Here is a 25,483-nt window from a genome sequence, read left to right on the forward strand (position 1 = left end):
TTTTTAGTGAAAGAAAAAGAATAATAAGAATAAAAATATGACATGGCCTTTCCAGAAGAAGAGTTTGTGTCCTTAACTAAACTGTATGCGAAATTTGTCAATTGCTACCAGTTGAAAGTTGAGCTACAGGTAATTTATTCTGAAGCCGAATATCGAGTAAAGAGTGTGTTTGAACTTCATGAGTACTTGCGTACTACCCATTTGAATGAAGCTGTTGAACAAGTGTACAAACTAACAGAATTCTTCCTCACTGTTCCTGCCTCAAGCTCGTCGGTGGAAAAGTAGTTTTCTGCACTGAAGAGGATTCATACATTTCAACGCAGCACACAGACTCAGGCAAGGAAATCTGACTTGGGACTGATATCCATTGAAAAGGAGCTGCTAAAGAAATTGACCAGAAACTCCCGATTCTACGACGACGTGATTGAGGAGTTACAGTATAAATGAGAACTTTCATTAAGTAATACATATGCTAATATTGTTAACATAGTGTTTGAAATTGAGTATGCCCATACATGACTTAGATTCAAATAAATTCTATTTAGTTAAAATATCTTTGGGTTTTCTTTATCCAATATTCAGGTCAGGTTTATCTAAGGAAGTCTTACACCTTTCATACAATCACGCAACGCCACTGGAGTTCAAACCTTCTAAAAGACAAAAAACTTAGACAGAACCTTTCCAGCAAATGAGACAAACTTCCTAACTTCGCCAGTGCAGTTTACAGGATCCAAATTTCTAAAAGGAAAGCCACTTTTCTACCTTCATCTCTTTTGGAAGATGTAGGCCTTATTACTGCTGATCATAAGGAGAAAGTGATTCACTCAAATAAGGTTCTTAGAGAGAAAAATAAATTAGGTAAAAACATTGCAGAGGAGGCTGCATCATCACTTAAGTTGAGTGAAAGGACTTTATTTTGACGGAAGACAGGATGAAACAATGATGATTCGGGAAAAAAAACGATAAAGCTTATCGGACTGTAGAGAGGGAGAAGCACGTTGTTCTTATAAAGGAGCCAGGATCCAACACCAACAACCTGAAGAGGAAACAGCATTGCCGAAGCCATCCGAATTTTTCTTTCAGAAGAGGACATTGATACTTCGGAACTCGTCGTAATAGGCTGCAATGGAATGGCCATTAATTAATACATGATGGAAGAAAGGCGCAATGGCCCAACTGGAATACTATCTCAAGAAGACTCTTCAAAGGTTTGTTTGTCTTCTGCACACAAATGAACTTCCCTTGAGGCACTTCATTGAAGAAATTGACAGAAAAAGTACTGAACCCAGTATGTTCGCAGGACCAATTGGAAAGGCACTACAAGACTGCGAAAATATGACGGTACTTCAGCCTGTGCCAGTGTCTTGGACTGACGACTTAACAGAAGAGAACCTAACCTCCGACCAAAGATATCTCCTGTGCATCTGTAAAGCGGTTTTGACTGGTGATTGCAACGCTGGATTGGTTGAAAGGCATCCTGGGAAGTTGCATCATGCCAGGTGGCTGACAGCTGCCAAAAAAATATTACGTCTCTACATTGCAACAAAGAATCCATCGGAAACGTTGCAGGCATTTGTCCAGTACATTATGAACATGTATGCTCCTATTTGATTTTCCATCAAGAAAAATCCATCGTGCACTGAAGGAGGCCGACACCTGTGGAGACTTTTATTCGCTTCCCGCTTCATGGACGTCAAGTAAAGAAAAAATAACGATCCTTTCCTATAGTGAAATGCCTGGTTTGCCCACCCGGAAAACCTTCATCTGACAATGATTTCCGACGACAACCAGACATAGTACACGTAAAGAGGTCCGGCAATGCCCATTATTATTATCATTTCTAGCGTTGTTTACATCATTTAGAGTTGATCTAGCTACATGCAAAATACCAACACTAGGGGAAATAATATTTTTTTTACATTTTTCACCAAAACTTACTTTTTTTCAAATTTAGGTACGATGCGGCACCTGAAGACATGCACCGATCGGAATGAAATTTTGCACACGTATTATTGAGCCAATTTGGCCAAAAAATTAGCACTAACCATAAGCCAATTTCGAAAAAAGTTTTTTTTCGAACCACCCTACTGACCTGCTTGAGATAATCTCAAAAATTATTTCCTTTTGAGTACTGTTTCGCATTCACATTTTTTTTTTTTTTTTTTTTTTTTTGTGTGAGCTATGTGACATTTGTTCAGTGGGGTAAGGAATCCAGGTACTTGTTTACTATCCGTCGGACAGATTTCTTCATTTCTACAGAAGAAACTGCTTACCGTAATAAGTTTCTGTAGTATTGTCTAACATCGTATGAAATTCAGGTAAGTTTTCCGTATCCCGGAAACGGATTTCTTCAAATTTAAAAGTTTGGGGCACAATTGGGGGCAGGTGACTCCGGCCAATTTCTAACATGCCTTTAACAGGGAGTCTATAGAAAAAGCCGGGGAGCCGGAGTGGATCGGTTGGGGGCGGTAAGTCAATTACCCCAGGGGCGGAGCACCGGAATCGGTAGGAAATTTGAGTCAAAAATACCAAACGAAAATAATTTTTTTGTTTAAATTTCGCACCAATTCCGGGATGGATAGCCCCAAAAACCATTCACGGAATGTTCCGCGAAGCAGATAGGTAAGTACAAATGTCAAAAATTGACGAAACTCAGTAGGGTCCAACGGATAGTAAACTTTTACCGGAATCCATTGTCTCCTTTTGAGGCCCAAGTTCCTTTTGTTTTATTGCATTTTCATTATGCTACAAATGCAATTTTAACATAGTTTGATTTCTATTTACTTCTGTTCACACACTGCGGAGTTTTAGCGATTATTTAAGATTTTGTTCAATATTTGCTTTTGTAGTTAGCAGTATACAGATGGGGAATTCCCACAAATACAGCCACGGGAATAAAAAAAATACCAAGAATTTGAATCCTAGAACCCCATGGCATTGTTGTCTGCCAGGGATGCTGGAAATAAAAGTGCAATGCCCTTTTTGTATTCCTACAGAAAACTCACGCACAAGTATATATAGTACGCACAATGTCACCTTCTTGGTACAAGGACCATACACTGATCTCGAAAGACTTTTAATGACGAGCCTTCCTGATCGTGTAGTGGTAACGTTGCCGCATTGTTATCAAAGGGTTTCAGGTTCTATCCCCGTTAGAGGGGCATAGCGGCTCGGATCCCACTTTAAACTGTACGTTCAGTCCCCCATTAACATAAACCCAGTCTAGTTCCCTGCACTTTTTGACTCTCTTTACACTGAAGTGTTTAGTTCGTTACAGGGTGCGGTAAATGTCTGTTATATCGGAGACACATTTCTTCATTTTTACAGAAGAAAGTGTTTACAGAAATGAGTTTCTGTAGTATTTTGAAAGTTCTTGGGAGGTATTTTCTCACCGTAGTATGCTGCACAACAAGAAATAAGCACTTTTGATATAATAAACTTGCATTTTGTGCAAAGCGACAACATTATGCTATTGTTTCCATTATGTACCTGCAGATGGCGCGAGCGTCGAAAGTCATGCAGTCTCACCAGTGATTCCAAACGTGCCTTTTTTTACCAGAATTTTTTAAAAATGTTTTTAACTATGCTTACCTAACCTAACCTTGCTGGAAATGCTTCGTGGGGCTATCGTGAATGGGGTATAACTGAAGATGACCGGACCCCTCTCTGATTTTCTTCATATTTGGCATACTTACTAATTGAGGCCTGCTAATGACGAATCTGAAGTTAAAATTTGTCGGAAACGTCTAGAAATTGCAAAATAATTGCCAACCATTGACGCTAGCCCCACGAACCATTGACGTGTGGTTAGGTTAGTTTTGTTTAGGTTAGGCAAACATAGTTCAAATTTGGTGTCGTGGTAGTATCAGGATCTAGAAATTGCAAAATAATTGCAGACCATTGACGCTAGCCCCACGAACCATTGACATGTGGTTAGGTTAGGTTAGGTTAGGCAAACTTAGTTAAAATTTCATGTCGTCGTAGTATCAGGATCTAGAAATTGCAAAATAATTGCGAACCATTGACGCTAGCGCCACGAACCATTGACGTGTGGTTAGGTTAATTTTGGTTAGGTTAGGCAAACATAGTTAAAATTTGGTGTCGTGGTAGTATCAGGAATATATATATATTCTTGTGAAACAAAAAAATTTCACGAAAATCGACGGTTTCCATTCCAAAAACTAACGCCTTATTTTCGCTTATTTTGCGACTTCTAGAAGTTTCCGACAACTTTTAACTTCAGATTCATGATTAGGAGGCCTCAATTAGTGAGTATGCCAAATATGACGAAAATCTGAGAGGGGTCCGGTCATCTTCAGTGGTTTTTGGGGCTGTAGCGACAGCCACCTAAAGCCGCTGACTTTTGCTGCCACCTAACGGGGGGAGAAGGAACCGCCTTACCAGACGCAAGGGATTTGACCCCTGGAACCAGGGGTGAAAGACTGGGGAAGAAAAGAGCCAGAGAGAGAAATTTTCAGCCATCTCCAGGACAACGACGGGAGCGGTCTCTTGCAGTATTACTTAGTGTTTGTAGTGTTCATCTAGCTGTAGTGTTCATTTAGAATAAACAACCAGGTAAGCCAACACCCTTTAATTTGGTGATTATTCCCCAAACTGGTGACCCCCACGTGATCGTTTTTTTGGGGGGCCGTGAATCGTGATTACCCCCCTTTGTGTACCATACCAGCCGGATCGAACAAGTTCACGCTAGACGACGCGCCCAACCCCCTTTGTTCTGGACGCACCAACTACACCGCGATGACAGAGGAACTTCAAGCGCAGCTGGACCAACTCAGGCGGGAAAACGAGCAACTCAGACAGCAAGCACTTCAACCGAGGACTCCAGCACCGCACGCAGTACAATCGCAACAGGACTCCGTACATCGAGTGAGTGTGAAGCTCCCCCCATTCTGGCCCGAGGACATGGAATTGTGGTTCTCCCAAGTGGAGGCCCAGTTCACCATCGCCCACATCACCCGGGAGGAGACGAAGTTCGCATACGTCGTGGGACAGTTAGAAGGTCGGTACGCGTTCGAAGTGAGAGACATTATACGTACACCACCGGCAACCGACCCTTACACCCGGCTGCGGACAGAACTCACGCGAAGATTTTCCCTGTCTGAAAATCAGCGATTGCGGCAGATCCTGATGGAAGAAGAAATGGGCAGTCGCAAACCGTCCCAGTTCCTACGTCACCTCCAGTCACTCGCAGGCACCACTCCCATGCGTGACGACTTGCTGCGCACGTTGTGGCTCCAACGCCTGCCCGCTCAAGTTCAAGCGATTCTGCAGGTGCAGTCTTCGGAACTTCCGCTGGACCAACTTGCCACGCTCGCGGACCGCATCGTGGAGGTGAGCCCCCCCATGCTCACCCCCGCGACAAGCAACATCGCCGCACAGTTCGTCTCGCCCAACCCGCCGGCTATCTGCGCGACCGCGACGCCACTCGCGCCCGCCTCCGACACGGTTCGGCTTCTCCAACGCGTCGAGGAGCTAACTCGTCAAGTCGCGTCCCTGCAAAGCGACTTTCGCGCCTTCCGCGGTCGCTCGCAATCGCGTGACCGTACCAGCCCGCGCCGCTACGGCCGCAGATCGCCGTCAAGAGGAAGAGATGAGGGAATATGCTGGTATCACCACCGCTTCGGCGAACAGGCTCAGAGGTGCAACGACCCATGCACGTACGCGCCCGCGACAACAAACACCAACGGCAGCCGCTAGTCGCGGCAAACGGCTGCCGTCCTGGTGGAAGCCGCCTGTACGTGACCGACCGCTATAGCCGCCACCGCTTCCTCGTCGACACAGGGTCGGATATTTGTTGTTTCCCGAGACGTTTGCTCCCGGACCGACGCCATCCGACCGATTACGTGCTCAGTGCCGCAAACGACTCGACGATCAAGACGTACGGAATTCTGCCCCTCTGCCTCAAACTCGGCCTGCGTCGCGAGTTTTCATGGCGTTTCGTCATCGCGGACGTTTCCGTGCCCATCATCGGATCGGACTTCCTGGACCACTTTGAGCTGCTGCCGGATTGTCGCAACAAGCGCCTGCTCGACGGACGAACGGGACTCTCGGCTCCCTGCCAGCCAACGAATACTATGCAACCCAGCATCAAGGCCTTGTCGAACGATTCTTCATACAGCGACGTCCTAGCCGATTTCCCGACGCTCACGCGTCCCGCCGGCACGCCGCGAGAAGTTTGTCACTCCACGGTCCACTACATCCGGACGACCCCGGGCCCCCCCGTGTCCAGCCGACCTCGCCGCCTAGCTCCGGATCGCCTACAAATAGCCAAGGCCGAATTCGACTCCATGTTGCGCGAAGGCACCGCACGTCGCTCCGACAGCCCCTGGTCTTCGCCACTGCACATGGTACCCAAGAAAACGGAGGGCTGGAGACCGTGCGGGGACTACCGTGGCCTCAATGCCCGGACGATTCCGGACAGCTATCCAGTGAGGCACATCCACGATTTCAGCAACCACCTCCACGGATGCACCGTCTTCTCGGTCATCGACTTGGTCAAGGCGTACACACAAATTCCTGTCAACCCAGACGACATCCCGAAGACAGCGATCACCACGCCATTCGGGTTGTTCGAGTTCCCATACATGACCTTCGGACTACGCAACGCCGGGCAGACGTTCCAGCGTTTCATCGACGAAGTGCTCTCAGGACTGGATTTCTGCTTTCCATTCATCGACGATATACTCGTCTCATCACGCAACCACGAGGAACACCGCGAACACCTACGCGCCCTCTTCGGACGTCTCTCGGACCACGGCATCCTGATTAACACCCAGAAGTGTGTGATTGGGACCCCCTCCGTCACGTTCCTTGGGTACGAAGTCTCCGCTGCCGGTACACGACCGCTTCCCGACCGCATCGCAGACCTACAGGACTTCAAACGACCAGCCACGGCTCGCGGCGTACGTCGCTTCCTCGGCATGATCAACTTCTACCGTCGTTTCCTGCCATCTTCTGCCGAACACCAAGCTCCTCTGCATGCTGCCGTCACCCCCCTCCGAGGATCCCAGCCATTCCCATGGACGCCGGACCTGGAACAAGCTTTCGAGGCCTGCAAGACCAGCCTTGCCAACGCCACGCTCCTGGCCCATCCGCATCCCGAAGCCCCGCTGGGACTTTTCACCGATGCCTCCGCCACCTCCGTCGGTGCATGCCTGCAACAGTTCGCCAACGGCTTGTGGCAACCCCTCGCCTTTTTCTCCCGGAAACTCACCACCACGCAGACCGAGTGGCCACCGTACTACCGCGAACTTCTCGCAGTCTACGCAGCCGTTCAGCACTTTCGTCACATCCTGGAAGCGCAACACTGCACCATATACGTGGATCACAAGCCCATCACCTACGCCTTCCAGCAGCGGCGTGACAAACTACCTCCAGTGCAACTCAACCAACTTTCCTTCATCGCTCAGTTCACCACGGACATCCGCTACATTGAAGGCACCTCTAACGTGGTGGCGGACGCGCTATCGCGGGTGGACGCAGTTCGCGGGAACACCCCCTCCCCCGATCTGCGCTCCCTCGCCTCCGCCCAAGAAGAGGACGATGAGCTCCGTGAGCTCCTGAACGGCGATTGCGATCTCCACCTCCAGCTCATGGACATACCTGGCACCGAAGTCAAGCTCTTCTGCGACACCTCCACCGCGAAACCCCGGCCGTATGTACCCGCCGCGCACCGCCGCCGCATTTTTGATGCCTTGCACGGCCTCAGTCATCCCGGTACCCGAGCGTCCGCGCGCCTAATCGCGTCGCGTTTCGTCTGGCCCAGAGTCCAGCAAGACTGTCGCGCTTGGGCCCGATCGTGCCAAGACTGCCAGCGCACCAAAGTTTCCCGACACGTGCACGCACCATTGGGCAATTTCGTTCCTCCGTCTGCAAGGTTTCAGCACGTGCACATCGATCTGATCGGGCCTCTCCCATCAGCGGGACCCTATAAGTACTGCCTGACAGCCGTGGACCGTTTCACCCGTTGGCCCGAAGCCTACCCCTTGGAACGCATCACCGCGGCGGACGTCGCGACGGCCTTCACATCGTGTTGGATCTCGCGATTCGGTTCCCCCGCCCGCATCACAACAGATCAAGGGCGGCAATTTGAATCAGAACTCTTCCGCGAACTAGGACGGACCATCGGCTCCGAGCGCCATCGCACCACCAGCTACCACCCATGCGCCAACGGCATGGTCGAGCGCTTTCACCGCCACCTCAAGGCAGCACTCATGTGCCACCCTGGCTCCACCTGGATAGAAGCCCTGCCCCTCGTGCTCCTTGGGATTCGCGCAGCCATCAAAGATGACCTCGCAGCATCGCCTGCCGAACTGGTGTACGGCGAACCTCTCCGACTCCCAGGAGAGCTCATCGTGCCACCAACAGCCACCCGGATGGAAGACCCTTCCGACCTGGTTTCCAGACTTCGGCAACACATGGCTCGCCTGCGACCACAATCCGGTTCCCGTCACAATCAACCCAGCACCTTCGTCTTCAAGGACCTGTCAACCTGCACCCACGTCTTTCTCCGTGACGACTCCGTACGAGGCAGCCTCCAACCACCGTATTCCGGACCACACCAAGTTATAAGCAAAAACGACAAGACCTTCACCCTGCGTCTCAACGGTCGTGAGACCCGCGTCAGCATTGACCGGGTCAAACCAGCCTACACCTGGACGGAGGACGTTCCACCAACCAAGGGTTCCTCAGAGACACCAACACAGCACCCCACCAACCAACCACCATCGGCGCAACGGCAAGAGAGTCCGTCACCAAAAGGTGACTACGTCACCCGTTCTGGTCGACGCGTAACATTTCGCCTCCCACACAAGGTGTAACCCTTTTTCTCCGTGGGGGGCTGGTGTAGCGACAGCCACCTAAAGCCGCTGACTTTTGCTGCCACCTAACGGGGGGAGAAGGAACCGCCTTACCAGACGCAAGGGATTTGACCCCTGGAACCAGGGGTGAAAGACTGGGGAAGAAAAGAGCCAGAGAGAGAAATTTTCACCCATCTCCAGGACAACGACGGGAGCGGTCTCTTGCAGTATTACTTAGTGTTTGTAGTGTTCATCTAGCTGTAGTGTTCATTTAGAATAAACAACCAGGTAAGCCAACACCCTTTAATTTGGTGATTATTCCCCAAAGGGCTATCCGTCAATTTTTTTGTGATGACATAATGAACACGAAAGTAGGTATTTTTCGGTTAAGAAGGTTGAAACACTGCATACCCACTCAAAATCGACAAAACACAAGCACGACGTGCGATGATCCACAGCTGTGCGTGCCATATTGTATGTTCCGCAACAGAAGAAAGGACCCAAAATAATTACTTGTAATGTAATCGAAGTTATTTTCATGTAAAAAGCATAATGGCACCTTCAACTATGTTCCGCAATACACAATTGGTAAGCACGAACCATTTAAAACTGAAAATATCCGATAGAAATGTGTCTCCGATATAACAGACAATTACCCTGGTTGCAACACTAGTTTGTTGATTTGGTGTCTGCACAGTTTGCACTACATTCTGGGTCGGGGTGTGTGTGTGGGGGGGGGTGTATGGTCATTTCGTGAGTGCTAACTAATCAAATGAACGTTTAAAGCAGGAGACAAGCATTTCTTGAATCTTCTGAACTTGAACATCGCTTTCTGTCTACTTGGTTGAACGTAATTTCCTTGTACCACCCTGACACTGGAATACACCTGTACTACACCGAGTGTCAAAAAGTGCAGCGAACTAGACGGGACAAGAATTGTGCATAAAGTGGACTCAAAACAGAAACTGAAACGCACAATAACAATGCCTTGCACTTCCAAATGTTCATGCTTGCATGTCTCCACGAGAGATGTTACCAAAATCCTACACAAACCTTGTCACGCCTGTCCTTGGTTTTTTCTTCTTTTTCTTTTCTTTTGACTGAGAACCTAGAGACAAGTACTTCTTCAAATATTCCTTCTGATTTATTTTCCTATCAGTTGTCATTACGTCTTTCGAGTTTTTCAGACGAGACGCGATGCGATTGTAATGAGACGGTGTAGTATTTCAAACTTCCAAAAAGAAAATTCCTCCCCAAAAAAGTTAGACTCTCCTTTTCATTGTCTTTATTATTACTTAATAAAACTATTTCGGTAATCATGTACAATAATACAACCCAATTGTACATGATTACCACTATTTCCGTCGAATTTGAGCAAATTCATCCATATCACCTATCTACTGAGCAAGAATCCCTAGAGCAAAGGTAATGGATTGCACCGCGTCGCCAGAGAGGCGTCGCGCTCGCGCAGTCTTGCCAAGTGTGAAGTCAAAGGAGCAGGAAAAACTGAGCCGTGCATGCAGGGCGCAATGCACGCCTCCAGGATCACTCAGCAACCCAACATTGTTGAGTAGCAAGAACCCTGGAGGCGCTTGCTACCTGGTTGTTGAGAAGGAGCGACCGCGGCTTCACTCAACATAAAATTCTCTCGCTGCCTGCGGTCAACTGTCGTCTGCAAGTCTGTGGTCGTCTGCTAGTTGCAACATGGCGCGGCGGAACTAAGATGCGTGGAGTAAAAAGTATATACTTTCAAGTTTGATTACGTAGGCCAAGCGCACTATTTGGTCGCGCATCCGATAGACTTAAATAGTAATAGCTTTTTCGCCACTATATTATCGGAGAATGAGTCATCTGTCAACGGATAATTATGACTGGCTTCAACTGAGGTATATTTAAAAATACCAACCAAAGAACGCAGTTAAAAAAATGTAATGAACCTAGGTACTGTTCACAACATTAAGTTTTTTGGCAAAACGGCTGAGCATGCTCTTGCAAACACGTGTCCAGCTTGAGGTCGAGAGCCCCTTTTACCGGGTTCGAGATGGTTCGAGTTCCGGTATAGGCATGGATGTTATTTGATTGATTTAATACATTTTACTTTGCATTTTTGCCACTTTTGGTTAATCGCGAGAAGATGAGGATGAGTGATGATATGATGAAGGAACACTCACAAGGAAGAGTATGCTCAGGCCGGGATTCGAACCCGGGACCTCTGGCGTCGTAGCGCAATGTGTTAACCACATCCACAATGTTATTTGTGAATCTCCCTTCTTCAAGTACGTGTCCAGCTTCTTTTTGCAAGAAAAATTGGCATCAAGTATCGAGGCTATTTCCAGGGTGAAATACATACTTTTCAAGGGAGCGTGATATCAAGATATGCGACGTGTGATATTTGAAAATCCACTGGAAGGAGGGTGGTATTACAATAACTTAAACGATGAACACGCAAAGTTAATCATAAAGACAACTAACAATATTGTGGCATATTCATGTCTAAACGCCAGTTCATACGTGTTTATTTATATTGCTTTAATTTACATTTTTCGCAACTACGCAAGCATAATCAGTAATTTATAATTTAAACTATATCAAACATTATTGCGTGAAAACAACGCGATTTGTTATGGACACAACACCGTTATACAATTTTGCACACATCTTGCAGCTTATACCCACTGTTTAACATTTCTCTTCGTAAGCCGACCTCCGTGGCTACGACGCCAGGGTCACGGGTTTGAATCCGAGCCTGGACGTTCTTTGTGAGTGTCCTTTCATCATATCATCACTCATCCTCATCTTCGCGATTAACCTTCCCGATGGAGTAGTTGTAGGGTCGTCGCCTTGTAAACAAGTGGTCCCGGGTTCGATAACCGGTGGAGGAACAAACATAGTGGTTCGGATCCCACTTTAAGCTGTAGGCCCAGTCCCGATTAGTCTTACTGTGCATAAAGTGGACTTAAAACAACAACTCAAACAAACAAACTCTTCGCCATTAGCCAAAAGTGGCAGAAAAGCGACGATAAAAAATTCATATCAAATTACTGTTCTCCAATCGTATTTATTATTTTCCTATTAACAATGGTTGATTGATTGATTTGTTTCATTTTACTTCGCTTTTGTGCCACTTTTGGCTAATTTGCGAAGATGGGAAAGAGTGATGATAAGATGACATCGATGAATGGACAATCGCAAACATTCATGCCCAAACTGGGATTCGAACCCGGGACCCCTGGCGTCGTAGCGCGATGTGCTAACCACTCCACCACGGGGCTCCCAGCCTATTAACAATGGCATGAAACTATTGAGGAATAATGATCCCATCCCAAAGCATATTCTAGAAATTAATCTTTCTTTCACTTACAGTGTAGCATATGTTATGTTTTTTTTTTTTTTAAATATTTACAACCAATAACAATAAGGTCACACACAACAAGAATTTTATTTTCCTAAACAGTATACAAGACATGGTTACATAGAACGATTATTATTTTTATGTATACGGATGGATAAAAAAAAAAGTAGTCAAACTACTTTCGGAGGTATGCGCTTATGCCCTGGTACCTGAAAATTAACCCAGGGCGTCAGTTCCGCGATTTTTTTCTTTGATTCATCCTTTATTTTCCATTTTTATTACAATAGTTCACTGTGACATTGGCAAGAATGCCCCAGTGTGAAGAACCAAATTTGTTTGGTTAAGGTCACACACACAAAAAAGCAGAGTGTTGCGTCGAACGTGCGCTCCTATACGAAAATATTTAATTTAAACATATATATATATATATATCCTTAAATAAAACTGGCCACAACCTTTCTACACTCAACGTCACTCCTCCATAGTTATTACGTATTATTTTGGAGAAAGAAAATTGCAACCACAGAGAAATTGTTGTAACCAAAGCTCTCAAATTAGGAATATAACATTTCCCCCCAATTGTATGTCTAGACACAGATCTAGATTTACTCATGTTTTACTTCGAGATTTACCACACTCTCTTTTTGAAAATAACATCCATATATTATGTCATCACATCGATTCATAATCCATGAATAGTGTCGTATACCGATTGAACATATACGCCGGACTTGATATGCATCAGCAGTGAATGCCAGACCTGGTTATTAGGTGTTGTTTCTCAACAGTCCGTGTTTTAGCTCCTGTCATGTATGCCTCAAAGTCATAGCCGTCCTTCGTGACGAGTCTTCTTCCATTTATACCGATAAGTAAGTTGTTGTACTTATTCTGTTATTGTGTTGGTGAATTATACACTTTTGTTTGTGTTGGAACTTCAGTCTTATTCTTAACTCCATTTCCTGGATTACAGAACAGAAAGAACCCGAAACTCAACAAATAGTACCACCGTATTCAACAGCCCAACACGCCCTGTCAGTTTCGCTGCAGACGCCACAAGGCAACGCAATGCGATTTTCAATTGTTATCGGGTGGAACGTCGCTACTTCTCAACTCTTGCATCCAGGAAAGGCCATAAAACTGTGTGACGTAGCAGGTCAACATTTGCTACTATGTTGAGCGATCCTGGAGGCGATGAGAAATAGTCATGGCGCTGTTAGTAGGTTAGTATTACAACGTGCATGTTTGTAAATATATATATATATATATATATGAAAGTTGGTATAATAGAAACATGTAAGTAAAAAAAAGAACATATATTAAGTTCAAGTGTTGAAATATGAGGATGTCAGTCACGTGGCATGAACAATTCATCAAATCCAAGCATAATATGTAAACCACGTGCATAAGTAAAAAAAATAACACCGGTTAATGAACATGTTACCTTCCTATATAATATTGCGTAGGCGAGTAATATTGAAAAGTACATTGTACAGATATTTTTGTAATAAATAAAATAGAAAATACATGATGAACCAACATTGTTGTCAAGTGCAAGGCTGATGTTCCTGACCATGTACTGTTTGATCCATGGATAAATTAATATACAGTATGTAACATTCTTATTCGTACACACGGATTTTCAAAGAAAATGCGTTAATATCTGAAAGGAAATACACACTCTTCGGTAAAGGTTTACTATCCGTCGGACACCTATAACTTTCGTCAATTTTTGACATTCGTACTTACCTATCTGGGTACTATTATAGTATAAGGGAAGCGCCTATAAATCATATTTTTTACATTGCTAACGTACTATTGTGGGTAATATGCGATAACGACCGGACTCCTTTCACTCGTTTATTTCTTTAATTTTACCACTGGTACTTAACCTATTTTGCCTTGCGGAACATTCTTTAAGGTGAAGTTATGCCTTTTTCCATAAAATACTGTCAACTTTTCATATTACGATTGATTATTTGTCTTACTTGTTCCGCTTCAGTAATAGACAATATGGCGTGCACTCGTAATGGATCATCGCGCGTCATGACGCTCCACTTTTTTTTTTTTTTGATTTTCAGTGCGCAAGCAGTGTTTCAAACCCTCATGACGGAAAATTACGTACTATTTCGATTTTTTTTTCATGTTTACTTCCACAAACCATGCACGTTAGCCCCAAAAACCACCCACGGGTAGCCCCAAAATCCATCTATGGGTAGTGCCACAAACCATTGATGTTAGCCCCAAAATCCATCCATGGATAGCCCCACAAACCATTCACACAAGGTTAGGTTAGGTTCCATTAGCACTCATTTCACCCCTAAATTCATCGAAAAAAGAAAGCGCAGCGAACATAGTTAAAAATAGAAATTTTCGTAAAAAGAAGGCACATTTGGAAACACTGCAGAGATCGCGTGGCTTTCAACGCTCTCGCCATCTGCACACACACAATGGATTGATTGAGTTTATGTTTTAAGTCCACTTTATGCACAGTAAGGCTAATCGGGACTGGACCTACAGTTTAAAGTGGGATCCAAACCACTTGTGCCTCCACCGGGTATCGAACCCGGGACCTCTTGATTACAAGTCGGTACACAATGGAAACAACGGCATAATGTGGCAGGCAATGCCAATTTCTTACGTAAAAAGTGATTAATTCTTGTTCGGCAGCATTAAACTACGAAGTTTTTACTTTCCGTGAAAGAAAATACCTCCAAGAACGTCCAGAATGCTAAAGTAAGTACTTTCTCCTGTAAATTTGAAGAAATCCGTCTGGGCGATATCGCATATTTACCCTATTTTGGAATGCGGAACATTTCCTAAGGTGAAATAATGCATTTCTAACTAAAATAAAATAAAACATTTATGAGTACTTACTGTTACTTATTTCGATTCTGTAACACATTATGGCGGGCGATAGCGTACTGGTTTAGGGTGCGTTGTGCGAGTGTTTTGTCGATTTATGCAGTGTTGCAACCTCGTTCACTGGGAAATACCTACTTTCGTGCCCAGATTTGAAATTATGCTAATACCTTGCAAACCATTCACGTTAGTCTCACAAACCATTGACGTTAGCCCTACAAACCATTGACGTTAGCCCCAAAAACCATTGTCATTAGCCCCAAAAACCATTCACGTTAGCCCCAAAAACCATTTTCCCGTAAGGTTAGGTTAGGCAAAGTAAAAATGAAAAATACTCGACACGTCATGTTCTAGTGAAAACACGGCAAGTTTGAAACACTGACCACGGGGTTACGTCATCTGACACAAGGAACATTGTGCTCTCGTGCAGAAAGCAAATGGCGGCAGCAGAAACAGCTTGTCGGACAGAGAATTTCGCAGAAAACAGTTATTCACATTAAAATGGATCAAAACTACATTGACGAACTTCCACAACACTACAGAAAATGATTTCCGTAAGTACTTTCTCCTATAAATTGGAATAAATCCATCACCCCTATACCATAATGTTACCGAAATCCGTTTCCAGGATATGGATAACTTACCTGAATTTCACACAAAACACCTTCCCGAAGTTAGACAATACTACAGGAACTTACTACGTTAAGTAGTTTCTTCTGTAGAAATGAAGAAATCGGTCCAACGGATAGTAAACAAGTACCTTGTAAAATAACCCTGTGATCTACCACGGTGATTGTCCATAATACACAGAAATTCGGAACCAACTTTCTTTTGTAATTCGTTAATGGTCTTCCTTTATGCACAACAATCTTGCTGACTAACTAAATTTGGCCTTCTAATCACGAATCTGTTGTTAAAATGCAGCGGACACATCGGGAAATCATGAAAAAAGTTTATGTAAGTTGAATTTTTTTTAAAAAAAAAAAAGCTTATTTGCATTGTTTTACGAACAAAATTTTAACTATGCTTGCCTAACCTAACTGCCGGAGATGGTTCGTGGGGCTATCCGTCAATGGTTTGTGGGGCTACCCGTGAATTTTTACAGGCATCCTCGGCATTTTAACAACAGATTCGTGATTGGAAGGCCAAATTTAGTTAGTATACCAAATATTAACGTAGTTAGAGACATTCTCTATATTCTTCGTTCATACCTGTATCCTTTGGCTTTAATTATTGCTTGACACCTGTTCTTCATATAATTAACCAGTTTCCAACATGTTTCGGGGATTATTTTATATTCCACTCGGCTTGCACAACAGTTTTCAACTCTTGTTTGGACTTGAGACCTGCTTTATGACTCGCTTCTGCAAAATTGCCCATAAATGCTCCATGGGATTTAAGTCTGGACTTTGAGCTGGTTATATTTACTGGTTCGAATCTAGTCTTACGTTAATTAGGCGTAGATGCTCACTTATGTAAAAGAAATAAATGTACCAAAATAATTAAGACACGGTATAACAATAAAAGTTGTTTTTGGACTTTTTGTGTCGCAGTTTCCTTTACGCTAGAACATATTTTTTGGTTTTACATTTCTAATTTACACTTTCAAAACTGCTTAAGAAAACCCAGGGATTCTTTACTGTTTTTTTATTACAAACTTCTAAAATAAACTAGCGGTTAATAAATTTTTAATTTGCCCTGGAAAGCTGGAGGGCTTTGTTTTACATAGTTAAAACTAATACAAAAATTACCTCCAGTTGCCTTAGATTAATCTTAGGTTAGTAATATGGATTAATAAACAGAAAATAAACACTTTAACCTGAATTAAAAGAATATGGTCGACCTACTTACGAAATTTACTCAGCGCTGCACTTTCTCTTTTACTGTAATCAACACTTCCGATATAAAAGTAATCATCTCGAGAGCTCTCTACACTAGGGGGGGAAACACTATTGGCCGAAACTTCTTGATGTCTTCTTTCCGCCGCTTCTTCTTTCCCTCGAAGATCTTCGACGTCTATTCCTCGAAGTAATTCACTGCCGCATTCATAGTTCAAAGGTCGAACTTGGTATCAACGTCGTCACCTCGATTAGCAATTCTCAGTTCACAACTACACACTTGCAGTGTTCTTTTCACTGCTCGAGCTATAAAAGTTGCCATGAGAAAACAGTTTGTATTTGAATAAAATTCCGCGCGCTCTTTTCCCAATCACGCGGACGTTCAAATGTCCGGAAAACAGGTCACTGGTAACTGTTCACTAGGCAAACGACATCTACAAAAACAGTCCACGAATATCTAACTGCAACTTGCTGCCGATAGCACTATCAAATTCGCGAATTCTCCATTCCCAGAGATCTCGACGCCAACTGCTGCATGTAAACTTCTGCAGCCAACGCGCGAAGCAACGTGGCCTTTCACTCAAAGGCTCTACAAACACTGCTAGAAAAACTTCACCGCATTTTCCTTTGTCCCTTTACACAATGCATAGTAAGTACAGTTCATTTTCCCCGAGGGGTGTTAATCTCTCTAACCTCTTTCTTCTCGGAAGAAATAATCTGTTATAGATGCCCCCTCCCCTGAAGGGACATTAGATGGACTGATCAAGAAGAGCTAATGTCTTTTAGAGTCTATTCATCTACTTGAATATTTGTACAGCCCTCGTATATACAATTTTCCTTTCAAAATTCGGGTTACAATTTCAAAATATCTTTTAACACAGTGTACGCACATACATTTCCTTTCAATTTCACATAATAATTCTGTTCAATCGTTTCTTGCAACCACATGGTAAGAATATTCTCAACAAAGTATACACAATCACAATTTATAAACATTAAAGCATAATAAACATATTACTCAATTTCTTTACCTTACATAAAATCAACTTTGAATCATTACTACATAATATATCAATTCTTTTACAAGTAACTTCAATCATTCACATACTGTTCTGCAGGTTTTCAATAAAATAATAGATTCACATAAATTTATGTTTTACTGTTACTGCAATTCCATAATTATGTTGTGATTCAAAATATTTACTAGAGCTGGTACAGGCGGGTAAGTGTACAATATTACAAAAGTATTTTTATTTCTATCTTCACAAAATATCATCATACTTCATGAAATTAATCTAACAGTAAACCTCCTACCTCTTGCCATGATCTTTACCTTTCATTTCTTCTTTAAGGTATCAGCATGCTCAAATTACTGATTTCAGGAAATTACATCGTACAATACGTCGCTCATTCTTTTACCAAACTATTTCTTAACTTGCAACAGAATTCTGGACATAATCTTAAACATTATTATCAGCATGTTCTTTATTACGTAACTACAATAATTTTCGGTTCACCTTCGACCTTATATTTTTCAACATTTCCGGTCTGCCTTCGACCTTATATTTATATGCCTCTCTCGCACTATATCTTAATACACACTGACTTTTACCTCATATAGCTATGTCCAAGAACTCTCATCACTTCCATCATTCTATTAATGCTACTTAACCTTGCTTTCTGAAGAATTTCTTCAAATAACTTTCTTCTGAGCATGACTGTTCTATCTTCTTTCTCATTTGTTCTTTATTTTATTTTGCAGCATCATAAACAGTTTAGAGGTTTACTTTCATATTTCTATCTTCCTTTTCTTTTTCTTATTACAAAGCAATTTTTCAATTGTACAATATCTACCCGCTCATTGACAATAATAATATTTACCAGCACTTCTACCAACCATCAATACCTTTTTTTATCGAACCACAACTAGTTTTCAAATAATTTATACAAAACAACTGACATTAAATAACATTTTCTTTTCATTTTCTCAATTTTCAATATACTTGACTCATAACAATATACACACATTTTTTTTAAACAGCTTATTTACATTTGAACAATTTCCATCATTTTATCAAGATTTACATAAACTAGTAATTTTCAAAATGTTCATCAAGAGAAATGGAAAATTAGATTTTTCTTTAAAATTTACTGACTTATTAATTACATTATATTATATTACCCAACAAATTAGAATGTCTCTCATCTTTAGATTTATCAGTCCTTGTTGTTTCTTCAGTTTCCGAATATTCCCGTTTGTCGTCACTATCATGTATATTTTTCGTATTCCTCTTCTTTTCCCTCTTCTTTTTTCTTCTCTTTTCAAATTTCTTCTTCCTCCTCTTCCAACTTTCTTCAAGTAGGGAAACTAACAATCTGTCAACATTATTTGAACTTTCTCTTATCTTTAAAGTCTTTTCATTTTGTTTCCGATTTTCAATAGGTTCAATTTTCTCACTATGAGAAATACCACTAGCAACTTTCTCCCTTACTTTCTTCTGATTCTTCTTGTCTCGTATCTTTTGTGGCTTTCTCTTATGCTCTCCACCCTCATCAGATAAACGTATTTCTCTATTTTCCTGTTTCATCCTTTTCATACTTGCCTTCGATCTATCTGTGCTAACATTCTTAGATTTTTCATGAACTTTCTTCTTTCCTTTCCCTGACGCTTCTTCAATTTTCTTCACTTTCTTTGCAGCTTTCAATTTATTTCTCTTCAATTTCTTTACTGAACTATATCTAGGTCTCATTCTAATTTTCTTCCGTTTACTGATCAGAGTCATTTTGGGTATCATCACGTCTAAAGTTACACATTCTTGCAGTTTAGAAAACATAATTTTTCTCAGGTTTTTCGTGAAAACTTTCATCTTTACTTATCACTTCCTGAGATTGCTGTATTCCAAGTGACTCATCTTCAACTTGTTGCCTTTTCATTCCCAAGACGCACACTCGTTCCTCTAGAGCCTGTACTTTCCAATCTGCCTCTTTTTGTTCATCTTCTATATCCACTTGTACTTGATCAGAATTGTCCTCTATCATTTCGCTTTTCTCACGGACCTCATTACAATCATATTTCACTTCATCTATCACGGAGTGACATGATGCATTATTATCCTGAATAACGTCCTCCATTTTTTCTATCCTAGTGACTTGCACCTCCAAAACGCTTAATCATTTATTTTTTGCATGGAAGCATTTATTATTTCCTTGAGTTCCAATTTGTTCTGTTACTGTTTCTGCTCCAATTTTCTGTATAAGTCTTCCTGCACGAGAATATCTTTTTCCTCTTTCTGTCTCCGTTCTAACGTATCTTGTTCCATTTTCTCGTATAATCTCTCCCATTTCAATCTATCCTGTTCCCTATTTTCTTCCCATTTCAGCCTATCTTGTTCCATAAATGACAAAATTGAATTCAAGACATCATTTTCCTTTCCCCGACCAACGTCAACTTGACAACCAAATTTGTCGCTTTCTTTCGAAACACCCTGTTCTTTTTCATCTATTTTTTCATTATCATGAACTTAATTTCCAGCTCCGGTCTTGCACTGCTTGCAGGAAAAATCTTTCTCAACGCAGTCTTTATGCACCCATTGTTTACAGTCTGAACATTGTACAGCAGCATCTGAAATCAACAATCTGCCACAACAAGGAGCTTTCCGTATTGTACGAGCCATGCTGCACGAACTGCAGGCTGCAACACTCATTGTTTACATAAACATCGCCGACAAAGAGACAACACAATGCCTGTTACCCCTTTCATTTTTTTTTTCTTTCACCAAGACAATCTAAGGCAACTCCCGGGAGTTTCGGGCACCATATAACAATAAAAGTTGTTTTTGGACTTTTTGTTTACGCTAGAACATATTTTTGGTTTTACATTTCTAATTTACACTTTAAAACTGCTTAAGAAAACCCAAGGATTCTTTACTGTTTTTTTTATTACAAACTTCTAAAATAAACTAGCGGTTAATAAATTTTTAATTTGCCCTGGAAAGCTGGAGGGCTTTGTTTTACATAGTTAAAACTAATACAAAAATTACCTCCAGTTGCCTTAGATTAATCTTAGGTTAGTAACAGATTAATAAACAGAAAATAAACACTTAACCTCAATTAAAAGAATATGGTCGACCTACTTACGAAATTTACTCAGCGCTGCACTTTCTCTTTTACTGTAATCAACACTTCCGATATAAAAGTAATCATCTCGAGAGCTCTCGACACTAGGGGGGGAAACACTATTGGCAGAAACTCCTTGATGTCTTCTTTCCACCGCTTCTTCTTTCTCTCGAAGATGTTCGATGTCGTCGCCTCGATTAGCAATTCTCAGTTCACAACTACACACTTGCAGTGTTCTTTTCACTTCTCGTGCTATAAAAGTTGCCATGAGAAAACAGTTTGTATTTGAATAAAATTCCGCACGCTCTTTTCCCAATCACGCGAACGTTCAAATGTCTGGAACACAGGTCACTGTTAACTGTTCACTAGGCAAACGACATCTACAAAAACAGTCCGCTTATATCTAATTGCAACTTGCTGCCGATAGCAAGAGATCTCGACGCCAACTGCTGCATGTAGACTTCTGCAGCCAACGTCCGAAGCAACGTGCCCTTTCACTCAAAGGCTCTACAAACACTGCTCGAAAAACTTCACCGCATTTTCCTTTGTCCTTTTACACAATGCATAGTAAGGACAGTTCATTTTCCCTGAGGGGTGTTAATCTCTCTAACCTCTTTCTTCTCGGAAGAAATAATCAGTCCTCAAAATAATCTGTTATAACGGGATTGTACATCGGGCGACGCTCCAAAGCTCGGCCAACGAAGAAGGATGCACAGGTTCCTTTTAAGTTGGTCTTCATTCATGAGCCAAGTTCGTGCCAAAATTATTGTTACAAGAAGAAATCAGAACACTGAAACATATTATGACATAGTATTTAATAGACTGTACTTGATATAATTACAACACCTCGTCACCCAAATACACACGCACCATGGGGACAAGACACTATCACCGACCCATAAGTCTTTGGGTAAAAACAATTTAGCATCGGTGACCGCTGATGGTCAGCGTTGCACGCAAGCACTAGTCTTTACTTGAGTACCATTTCCTAGCAAGTTAAAAAGTTAAAGTTGAAATTTCAAAGCTAAAAGTCTAGACTTTGTCAAAAGAGGAAAAAATAATTTCCTCTCCAACACGTATGACACGTAAAGGTCCTGAAACCCGAGTCTGAATGTGAGTGTCCTTCTTAAGTTCCTACTTCCTCTTTTTCCTTTGAGTTCCTTCGTTCTGGGAAGAATTGTCCCTTTTCCTATTGGTCGTCAAACTTTTAATTCCTCCCACATGTGGTCATGTTTACGCTGAAGGGGTGAGAATCGCATAGCACAAAAACACAATAGCACCTTGTTTGAGAGCTGATTTCGAGAAGGAAAAGTTATCTCGTTCTAATTAATTTTTACTGCTCACAGCTGGACACTTTGTTAAAGTTATGCATTCTGTGGCTGTCTAAACTTCAGTGAGGCAAAGAGATATTTTTGGGCAGGGTTGTAGTTCAAGATTCCGTATTATTTACCCTTGTCACTTCACTGTCACTGAGCCAGATTGGCGGGCGCTCTCGTAGAAATTATGTTGACTGCCAGGGCCTGTTATGTGTACGACGATTGTTCTGATTCTGGCCTGACCAGCTTGACAACAGAGGATCCTTGTTCAGGCCGAGGGCGAGAGTCTCGCTGGGGGTTTTAAATTTTAAAATGCCTGAAGTTCCGTGATTACCTGCATCTCTAAATTTCAACCATCAAGCTGAGCTTGAATTGATGGTGACGTGAGCCGAATGTGGATTGGATGGATACCAAAGTTTATTGGTACCGCAGTAGGGGCGGTGATGTATGCAGGGCTTCGTGGGAAAGAATGCTGGTTTGTTCGAGACGGCTGTCCTTTTCTGAGAGAGCAGAAAAAATGAAATCTTGGGGGAAAGGCGTAGAAAAACCGATGGTAATGGTAACTGATAATTGGTACATCGGTTATATGGTGTTTGTAGTACAGGGTGTCCCAAAAGTCCCTTAACAGCCACCCTAGAGACGTGTAGTGCAGAGATTGACATGATTTGAGTATATAGTAATACTTTAGGGGTAGGGGGAACATGATTGCTGTGGGTGACCATGGCGGCGGCCATCTTGGTATCCGCCATATTGGATGGAGTTCAATTTTTGTAAATGGGAAGGTATATGTGTGGCACATAATTTTAGGCTAGAATTGCGTCAGAAACAAGAATATGAAGTCAGTTTTCAGATATCTTTAATCTGTGAAAAGTTATTGCGCTACGAAATGTGCTCAATGTGCTTACCATGCTCCCGTAAACACATCCGTAAGCAAGTCTCCCATGCACGCGAACATTCAAAAGAGTTTCAGGAGTGACAGCGGCACAGGCCTCAGTGATTCGTTGAAGAAGGTGACGCATATCACGTATTGGAACTGCATAAACCATGGCCTTAAGATGTCCCCACAAGTAAAAATCAAGAGGAGTAAGTTCTGGGGACCTAGCTGGCCACTCTCTTGGTCCTTGTCTGCCAATCCACCTACCAGGAAATTGGACATCAAGGTACTGCCGAACAATGTTCGCATAATGAGGTGGTGCACCATCATGTTGAAAAAATTCTAGGAAAGAGCCATCCGGCATACACACTGAAGGTAAGACAAGATCGCGTAGCAACTGCAGGTAGGTCTGTGCATTCATTGTCCCCTCAATGAAAAATGGACCTATGATTTGGGTATTCCAAATTCCACACCACACCATAACTTTTGCTGGCCCAACCACGTTCCCCGGGTTTACCCAGTGCGGGTTCTCAGAGGACCAATACCGCAAGTTTTGACGGTTGACCTCACCATTGGTATAAAAAAATGCCTCATCGCTATGCAGAATGTTTCGCCAGAAGTCAGGGTCACGTTCAAGTTGCACGACACACCACTCACAAAATTCCACCCTCCTATGAAGATCATCTTCACTGAGATGTTGTTGCGTTTGCATCTTGTAGGGATGCCACTTGTGTTCTGGCATAATCCTGCTAATCGAACTCTTGCTAACACAACATTAGGCGGATAGTCGTCGAATACTTTTTTCACGAATGATGCCAGAAATGCCGTTGTTTCTTCATCCGTGGCTGTTTTTGGTCTTCCCGATAGACGTCTATCGTGCACTGCACCCGTTTCTTTAAACCGCTTCATCACATTGGCCACACTAACATGCGACACTGGCGGCCTAAGCGGATGTCTTTTGATTCAAGTCATTGGCAATGTCCCGTGAACTGCTTTCGGCGGAAATGAGGATGATCTCAATTCGTTCCTCATTGGATAACATCATGTTCTTTGTCACTTACACTTGCAACAAAAGAGATATGATATCAGTTATCAGAATTTCCATACTTTATCAAACGTCATCATTTATTCAACATTGCATCAATAACTTTTCACAGATTAAAGATATCTGAAAACTGACTTCATATTCTTGTTTCTGGTGCAATTCTAGCCTAAAATTATGTTCCACACATATACCTTCCCATTTAAAAAAATGACCTTCATCCAATATGGCGGATACCAAGATGGCCGCCGCCATGGTCACCCACAGCAATCATGTTCCCCCTACCCCTACAGTATTACTATATACTCAAATCATGGCAATCTCTGCACTACACGTCTCTAGGACGGCTGTTAAGGGACTTTTGGGACACCCTGTAGTTTGGGCACATTCCATATTAGCCAATTCATGTTAACTCTCACCATATGCTTACTGTAATTGTCTTGTTGGAACCTGTTGATAGGCGGTATGTCCATTTTTTGGGCACTCTGCTTTACATTGTTCTTCAATATGTCCAAATAGACATGCATCCATGGTATCATCAATAAACTGGATGGTACCAACACCTTTGGACGACATACAGCCCCAAATCATTAATGACCCACCACCGTGTTTAACTGTTGGAACTGTGTTAATGTGATCATTGTCTTTATTTGATTTTCTCCAGACCCTATTTATCCCATCTGACCCGTATATATTAATCTTGGACTCGTCTGACCATATGACACAATCCCAAAATTCCTGGTCCTTGTGGATGTGCTCTTTTGCGAATAAAAGTCTATTGCTGCGATTCACCTTATTTAAAAACGGCCTCTTTCTTGGTATTCTGCCATGATATCCATGCTTCCAGAAGGCACGTCTGATCGGACATCATTTTGCCAGAAACATTTTCTACTAATGGTCGTAACTGAGGAACACTTAGTAGGGGGGTTTTCACGCACTCTTTTTAAAATAAAGCATTCATCACGTTTCTTCAACAGTCTCTCTTTTGGTTTTCTCGGCACATTCTGTGTTGAACCTTCCTCTCTAAATTTGTTTACTATGTATTGAAGTGTGGAGTGTGATTTATTGACTATTTGTCCAATTTTTTTAACGAATAACCTCCAAGGGCCAAATTTATAATACCATCCTTCAGATCGGAACTAAGTTCCTTCACCTTGCCCATTTTGAACACGCTGGTAGATAGAGGATAGGCCTACAACAATACCTACGCCAGCATTCCGCTTGACAGGGAGCACGCCTGCATGTTCAAACTTGTTACGAAGTTGCA

The 25,483-nt window shown here is 42.6% G+C and overlaps 2 protein-coding genes across 2 annotated transcripts in view; one reads left to right on the top strand and one right to left on the bottom strand.

The window, feature by feature from the left end:
• The window catches only part of LOC145978568 (uncharacterized), a 36,247-nt gene extending 26,182 nt beyond the window's left edge, over nt 1-10,065 (bottom strand). Inside the window, exon 1 of the mRNA XM_083111271.1 lies at nt 9,873-10,065. Within this exon, the coding sequence (XP_082967397.1) occupies nt 9,873-9,985 (113 nt within the window). The 5' untranslated portion in view covers nt 9,986-10,065. The remainder of the gene's footprint in view (nt 1-9,872) is intronic.
• Nucleotides 10,066-13,306: 3,241 nt separating this feature from the next.
• The window catches only part of LOC145978633 (uncharacterized), a 68,304-nt gene continuing 56,127 nt past the window's right edge, over nt 13,307-25,483 (top strand). Inside the window, exon 1 of the mRNA XM_083111384.1 lies at nt 13,307-13,391. Coding sequence (XP_082967510.1) covers nt 13,376-13,391 — 16 coding nt within the window. The 5' untranslated portion in view covers nt 13,307-13,375. The remainder of the gene's footprint in view (nt 13,392-25,483) is intronic.

The sequence above is a fragment of the Lepisma saccharinum genome, chromosome 25 (genome assembly GCF_977018435.1).
Source record: "Lepisma saccharinum chromosome 25, izLepSacc3.1, whole genome shotgun sequence".
NCBI classification, from domain to species: Eukaryota; Metazoa; Arthropoda; class Insecta; order Zygentoma; family Lepismatidae; genus Lepisma; species Lepisma saccharinum.